Source organism: Protopterus annectens, chromosome 8.part0 (genome assembly GCF_019279795.1).
Source record: "Protopterus annectens isolate FY-2018-M chromosome 8.part0, PAN1.0, whole genome shotgun sequence".
NCBI classification, from domain to species: Eukaryota; Metazoa; Chordata; order Ceratodontiformes; family Protopteridae; genus Protopterus; species Protopterus annectens.
Genome location: NC_056741.1, coordinates 207,976,331 through 207,983,967, shown reverse-complemented (window position 1 = coordinate 207,983,967; position 7,637 = coordinate 207,976,331). Strand labels below are relative to the sequence as shown.

General features: G+C 39.5%; 1 protein-coding gene across 1 annotated transcript in view; it reads left to right on the top strand.

Moving 5' to 3' along the window:
• Nucleotides 1-1,229: 1,229 nt before the first annotated feature.
• LOC122808701 (solute carrier family 25 member 36-A-like) overlaps nucleotides 1,230-7,637 on the top strand; it is a 33,158-nt gene continuing 26,750 nt past the window's right edge. The window contains exon 1 of the mRNA XM_044079688.1: nucleotides 1,230-1,386. Within this exon, the coding sequence (XP_043935623.1) occupies nucleotides 1,316-1,386 (71 nt within the window). The 5' untranslated portion in view covers nucleotides 1,230-1,315. The remainder of the gene's footprint in view (nucleotides 1,387-7,637) is intronic.

The window sequence follows — 7,637 nt, the reverse complement described above, 5'->3', positions numbered from 1 at the left end:
CACGCACAATATATCAACCTTCTTTCTCTTCATCATATCAGCTAGTTCTCTCCCTATACCAGTCATACTGCCAACATTCAAAGTTCCTACCCTCAGTACTACACACCTAACCTTCCTCCTCTCTTCCTGCCTTTGGGCATGCCTTCCCCCTCCTCTTCTCCTTCGGCCAACAGTAGCCCAATTTCCGCCAGCACCCTGTTGACTAACAGTACTGGTGGTGGTCGTTGTTAACCCGGGCCTCGACCGATCCAGTATGGAAATATGAAATGTTCTCCACATAAGTAATTTGGCAGAGGTTTTACGCCGGATGCCCTTCCTGACGCAACCCTCCCCATTTATCCGGGCTTGGGACCGGCACAAATAAATGCACTGGCTTGTGCATCCCCATTATGAGTTATATTATAATGCAGTATGAATTATTTAATATAGACATGTACACTATAAATAGCAGATGATAAATAACTCAATATATAAAAGCGTACAAACAGGTTGGAATAACTGCACTGACTCATTGAGACGCAACAGATTAAGTAAGAAAGGTTAGGGACGATGTAATCTTGTTAGGATGTAAGATGACTAAACCACAAGAAAATGAATGAAGTGATAAACACAAGAACAAACAAGTCTACCACAAAAACAATGAAGGCCCAGATTAGTAATCATTATCTGTGTTAAAATTAAAATCAGTTTTTAATCTGCTTTGTAAAGTGCTTAGTAATAAACATTTGACAAAACAAGTGTAATTTGATACAAAGAAGCATGGAAATGTATGTTTTCATAGCAGGCTTTACGCACATTAACAGATCTGATGTGATGTCTAACTTTTGTTCCCACAATTAATTTCAGAAAAATGGGCAAAAAAGATTAGAGAAACGCTCGATTAACTGTAATCAGAATAGTAATTCCTAGAGGAAGACAGTTTATCAAAAGCATACTTTTTAGAAAAGACAACAGACTATAAACAAAAGCAGAGATCATCTTTCCACAGCAGGTCTAATTTTTGTGATAACTATATGACAGCTCTATGCCTTTAAGAGGAACGCATGAAACTTTAGACAGAGATGTATGCTAGATCTGTTTTCCAAATATTTGGTCAGCCTACAATCCTGCCCCACGCATAAGCCTTAGCCAATCATAATGAAAGACTTAATTGTACATGTGAACAAGAAGTGCACACTAACTAGTATCCAATCACTGGCAGGCTGGTATCTAATGACACACATGCACAGCAACTTCTGAAGGACTTCTGGTCCTGGAAATGCTAAGGAGGAGTTGAACTTTCACCCAGAAAACAAACAAGAAAAGTTATGTGCAGATGGTTTTGCAAGCTAGTAACTACTTCATCATGGCTCAGAGAGAAACATTAGTTCATCTTTTTGCAGGCGGGTAGGTCTTTTTATTTATTTCTTTTGAAATTTCAGTTTTTCTTAGGTAAGCCATAAGATACACATCTACTGTATGTGACATTTAGGATTATAGATAGAAGTGATGAGTCATTATTCATTATCAAGGTTCTTTAAAGAGGCGAGTCAGAGTGTGTCGTATGCAGTTACGTTTCTCTTAGAAAGTAACTAGAGTGAGATTTTGCTTGTCATTGTCTTTGTAATGCAACGTTTCTGAGCTAGGTCTGTCTAGATTTACATTGTGTTCATGAAACTTTGGTACTGTGCACAAAACTTTATGTGTTTGAGAAAGTATGTTGGGGGGGGGGGGGAGTCTGAATGCACTGCTCAACTGTACTTGAAAGCCTGACTAATTCAGACATTTTTCTCCATGGTTGGCCCTAACCCAATGTGTGGAAGATAATTTTGCTTTGGTGTTTTACTTCTGCATTAGTTTGCTTTATCCATTTTGTGTTGATATGCAGTGCTGAGTTAAAGTAGATGGTAATATATGTCAGGGACTGTAATAGCTGGAAATGTCCCCCTCCCAACTTGTGTGGAAGATAATTTTGCTTTGGTGTTTTACTTCTGCATTAGTTTGCTTTATCCATTCTGTGTTGATATGCAGTGCTGAGTTTTACTTCTGCATTAGTTTGCTTTATCCATTTTGTGTTGATATGCAGTGCTGAGTTAAAGTAGATGGTAATATATGTCAGGGACTGTAATATGTCCCTCCCAACTTGTGTGGAAGATAATTTTGCTTTGGTGTTTTACTTCTGCATTAGTTTGCTTTATCCATTTTGTGTTGATATGCAGTGCTGAGTTAAAGTAGATGGTAATATACATGTCAGGGACTGTAATAGCTGGAAATGTCCCCCTCCCAACTTGTTTCTGAAATGCTTGGGTTTGGATGTGCATGCATGCATAGGGACTCTCCCATTTGCATTGCCCAGTTTTATTTTATTTATTTAGCTTTTGTTTACCAGCTTTGTCCGACTGGGATTAGTGAAAAAAAAAAAACTTTTCATTGCAGGCCTGGTTTGAAAAGCTCACATATATTGTAAACATTTTTAAACATACATTCGGTGATTTACATGAACAAACATTAAATAATGTACAGAAACAGTTACACATGCATTTGCTAATTAGATTACATTCATATGAAAGCAGAGGCAACTGTTAAAGTATAAAAGATACTTATGCATTAGTAGATGTTAAACACTGAACACTTGAAGAGGAGTATTAGTTGGTTTGTCAGATACACAGATGATGTGATTAGTGCTCCAAAGTCCAAGTAAATGGAGGTGAGGGCAGGTACTAGTTGACAGGGAAGAAAATGTTAAATGTAGTTAAGAGGTGGGGTATAAAGCAGGTCCAGAGACAGTTATGTATGTGTCTATCATAAGCTGTGTATTGTGTGTATAGAGATGGGGGGTGAGCACTGTTACAAAACATTGTACATAATTGGGAGATGTTAGTAAAACTATTCAGGTGGAGTAGACTGTTTATGGGGTATAGGATTCTGAATGAAGAGAACTGATTTGACAATGCAACAAAATGAAGATAACAATGGACATGTACAGGAGCAGATCCATTGATTCTGACAGGTGAAATTGTAGTTTTTGTTTAACATTACTTTGCATTCTGAATGGATTTCAGTGGTGGTTGGATGATCTGCATTTCTGTAAGAAAACAAGGAAGATGGAATGACTGTTTCTAAGTGATGGTAATAACTACATGGTACATGAGGCTGTCCACTATATAATGGGGTGATAATTTGAGAAGCAGAGTTCACATTCATATGTAACTGTGGTGGCAGCAGAGATTTATTGTTGCTGACTCAGAGTTAGGCTGTCGGCCTCATTTCCTTGCATGGTTGCCATGTTTGCAGAATGTGATGGTTACCTGCATCCATCTTTGCAGCCACTGCTGAGACCAGCCTTCATTGAATGGTATGCAGAGCATTGCAGTAACAAGAATATTCTGAACATCATCAGGCTGTGGGACGGAGGGGGGGGTGCCTTAAGGGTTATTTATTGTGCTGGGCTTATTTCTGCCATCTAGTTACAGAATTTACATGTTCCATCTAGTCCCAGGAAAGTCATGACCTATTTCAGGAAATGTAGATTACTCCTACCGAGGCTCTGTGACCTCCGAATAAGTTATTATGTAAAGGGCTGCAGGAGGTGAGGTTTCTTGCATGGGGGTGGGGCATGCTTAAATTTCTCTTAGAGAATATTTTTTTTAAGTTAAATTTTGGTGAAGGGTGACATTGCTTTTCTAGGTCTTGACAAACTTGCTAGATTCCAGGTCATTGCCAGTGTGGAGCGTGTGGGTTTTCCTATTGCTTTCTGGGCTTTCTGTGGGTCATAGGTACAGTTTTGTGTCATCTTTCAAAAGCATTCTGGTTGATCGGCTACACTGAATTCTTTGTATACTCGGTAGTCCTCATTTACTATTGCCCTCCTGAGTCATGTCCAAAAAGTGTCAAAGAAGGACCAATTCACTTACCCTTTTAGCAAGCAAGTAATTAAGTTAAGTGCATACTTGCACAAATGTGTGCACGTCATAGTTGTCACTGACTGAAAACTAGTAATGGTAGGTTACCACAAACTGAAGACTAGGAACAGAAGTTTGGAGGAAGGGCTGGGAAGGTAAGCATCTTTAATCAGGTTTTAGAGAAATAAGCAGTAGACAGGTCAGTTTTCACTTGATTCAAAAATCTCAATATTTTAAAGGCAAAAAAGCCAGTCTGACATCACAAAGAGAAGATGTCCATCCATGCAGCTGTTGACCAGACTTGAGGCTCGGGTCATTGGTTGGGCTTGCTGTGGGGATGAAGCATCTGATGGCTAGCTGTCATATATGGTGGGATGGTTTGGGTAGAACATTTGTCTGTGCAACCTCTGGTGGAGACCAGTGGCCTTGCAGGCTAAGAGTTCAACAGGGGAGTGATGAGTGTACCTGCTTAATTTCTCATCACTCCTCCAGGGTTTGGAATTGTGTCTGTCTGCTGATGCAGGATGATGGCTCTTGGCTCCTAGTCTGTATCTTCCTGTAGGGCCCTCGCTGCCCAGCGTTAGAAATTTATGCCACATAACTTTGTGAGAATTTAGGGGCTCACCCTGTGAAGTAACACATCCAGTACTGTTTTGTAAAGAGGTATAGACATACTGGAGGATGGAAAAGGATGTGCAGGAACATAGCTGAAGGGGGTTTATGGCAGATTTGGGGAAGGACAGTAAAAATTAAAAAAAAAAAAAATAAGGTTAAAAAGGCAAAGAATTAGTAAACAGTGCCTTCCCCAAAAGGCACCTGTATGCGACACCAACTGCTGTGTTTTCAAAAATGTTTCTTTGCATTGCCCCTATTGACACTGGGGTAGAATTTTAAAGGACAGGCAGACCTAAGCACTGAAATAAATACCACCATATCTTGCCTTGTAAGCCATTATGATGTTAGCTGTTACCACAGCTTAATTTTCTGACCAAAGCTTTTTTATCCCACAATGCAGTCTGTGGCCCTGTAAGATTACATTTCGCAGGTAAAGCCTTTTCCCTGAACTTGTGTCTCTGTTCACTTGGCATTGGGCTTTTTTTGATTTCTTAAGGGAAAGTGTGTCATTTAGCCTATTTCATTTATTCCTTTTCAATTCCTTTTTGGCCATCCCTTTAAAAGCATTTTCATGCATATTTCAATGTTGTTGTGTCTTTTGGCTTTTCCCGGTTAGGGGTCGCCACAGCAGAACTCCAGTCCGCTAATGATTGGCAGTTGATTTTTACGTGCTGAGTTGCCGGCCCTAATGCACAACCTTCAACGAAGGTACGCCCGTTCATGCACATATCAATGCTGAGCTTAAAACAGTTGCTAAGAAAGTTTATTTTGTTCAAAATCAGAGTTGTGTAGTACATTTTCTAAAACTCACGGGAAGCTGGTCATCTGTGACTGAACATCTACACTTGAGAAACAAAGAAAGTTTGACTTTGTAGCCCATGTTAAGCTTTAAGACTGTTTTGTGGGTTGGTAGCTGCTCTCTCACACACAGAATTTTCTCCTTAATTATTTAAAAGATGAGAATCCTATCTTCATTGACTTGCCTCAACAAAAGCTGCCTACTTGAAGTAAGAGATTCTTATACCATTACCGAATGGAAATAATGGATGGTTTTGGTAAGACATGCCGACACCATTACCAGGTAGAAGTAATGTAAGGTTTCTGAAAAAGCTAAGATGAAACAGAGAGACTGCATAAATGTATATATACAGAGAGAGAGAGAGATAGATGTGCATAAACAGGAATAATTATCCTTAAGTACTGACCAGGATCGTACCTCTCAGCTCTCCAGATTTTCTCAGAATATCCAGATTTATGCCTCATATTTTTGTCTGTTCCTCAGAAAGTCTTGTTTTTTGGCAAGTCATTGAGTACTGAAGTAACTAAATCATGACAGACATTTGAGTTTCAGATGTCAATTCTTCAGGAAAAATGCATACCAACATAAAACCTGTTGTTCTAGCAACTTTTTAAGTTTACAGGAGCAGCCAGTGTACAGGAAGTCATTGCTCAGAAGTATTGTGATTGCATGGATGTTGCTTAATCATATTAGCAGCTATTATGCTTGAATATGAGTTGGGCACTCAAGCAGATTCAGCAGCTGCATTTGGGTGCCCTACAGGCTGTGCAAATATTGTGCAAGTACCTTCACAGTAACGTGTTTATATATAGACACACACACAGAAGTACTTGCCTCATTGCCTATCACACCCAGAAGTACTTGTCCCATTGGCTTATATGAACAGGTGAAGCTGAACATTGCAGAGTAGCTGTTGCCCACAGAGCTGTAATTTTCCCAGCTTTCTGTACTCTATTCAGCTTCTTTTGCCATGCTCTGCTGCAGTCATGCATAGTTTGGCCATGTAGTTTGGAGAATTGCACAAGGAGCACTAGTTTGTACAGGCAGTGGACACACACACACTAATGCTTTAACTCAAGACACCTAAACCCCTCACTCCTTGATTGCTGAATGCTACACCACTGAGAAGCTGCACTACCTAGCCTAGTGTACTGTGAGTGATATTGGGTCTTTTTTAGAGTTTATAACTATGTTGCTGTTAGAATTACACTTGCTAATGTTTATCTGACCAGAGCATACACTGTTAAGGCTATAAGCTATTATAGCAATAACCCACACCTGGGTGTAGGTAATGCTGGATTTACCCACGGTTGGCGTGGTTTAACAAAGCCAACCGTGGGTAAATACAGCATTACCCACACCCAGAAGTGGGTTATTGCTATTATACCATGACATTATTTAAGAAAAGAAACGTATAATGCCTGTTTACTGCCCTTCCGCAGATGTCTGGCATCCGCGGCAGTTCTGATGTACTGCGCGCAGTACATCAGAGCTGTAGGCAAAAGCAATGGAGAAAGCAAGATCTCCGTTGCTTTTTTTTTTACTGTTTTCGCTATGTTAAATGGGTTTAACATAGCGAGACGGTTTTAAAATGAGCAACGGAGATCCGTTGCTTATTTTAAAATTGTCTTGCTATGTTAAACCCATTTAACATAGCGAAACAGTAAAAAAAGCAACGTATGTCTTGCTTTCTCCGTTGCTTTTTTTTTTAAAACCTGTCTCGCTATGTTAAATGGGTTTAGCATAGCGAGACAGCTTTAAAATAAGCAACGGAGATCTCCATTGCTTATTTTAAAGCTGTTTCGCTATGTTAAACCCATTTAATATAGCGAGACAGTGTTTTAAAAGTAGAGTTATACTAATGGAAAAAAGTCCAGGCGACCGGACCTTTTTCCATTAGTGTAACTCGATTTACAATGTGCATGCTGGCCAATCAGCGTGCACGTTTTGGAGGGGGGTCATGGTATAATAATGTTTACCTCACAGGTCTAGTCTTCAAAGAAGCCCATGTGCTTAGTTGGTAACTGATTTAAAAAGGTAGATTAAAAAAATGGATAAAATGCAAGTTGTCTACATTAACAGCAGTTTGAGATGTTTTTCTTTTCTGTGAGTTATAACCTGGACTGTCTTATAGCAGCATAATTTTAAACTGTTTCTACTGTTCTGCAAAATCAGCTGCATTCATGGTCAGGTTAGGATTTCTGCTTGTACATGTTTATAGAAGTTATGAGGTGCTTGGAATTTTCATAGAATGTTAAGTCACAGTTTAGGTTTCAGAAGTGTGACCCTTGCAGGCTGCGAAGGGCTTTTCTCTGAAGTGACAATGACAAATTCTCTGAATT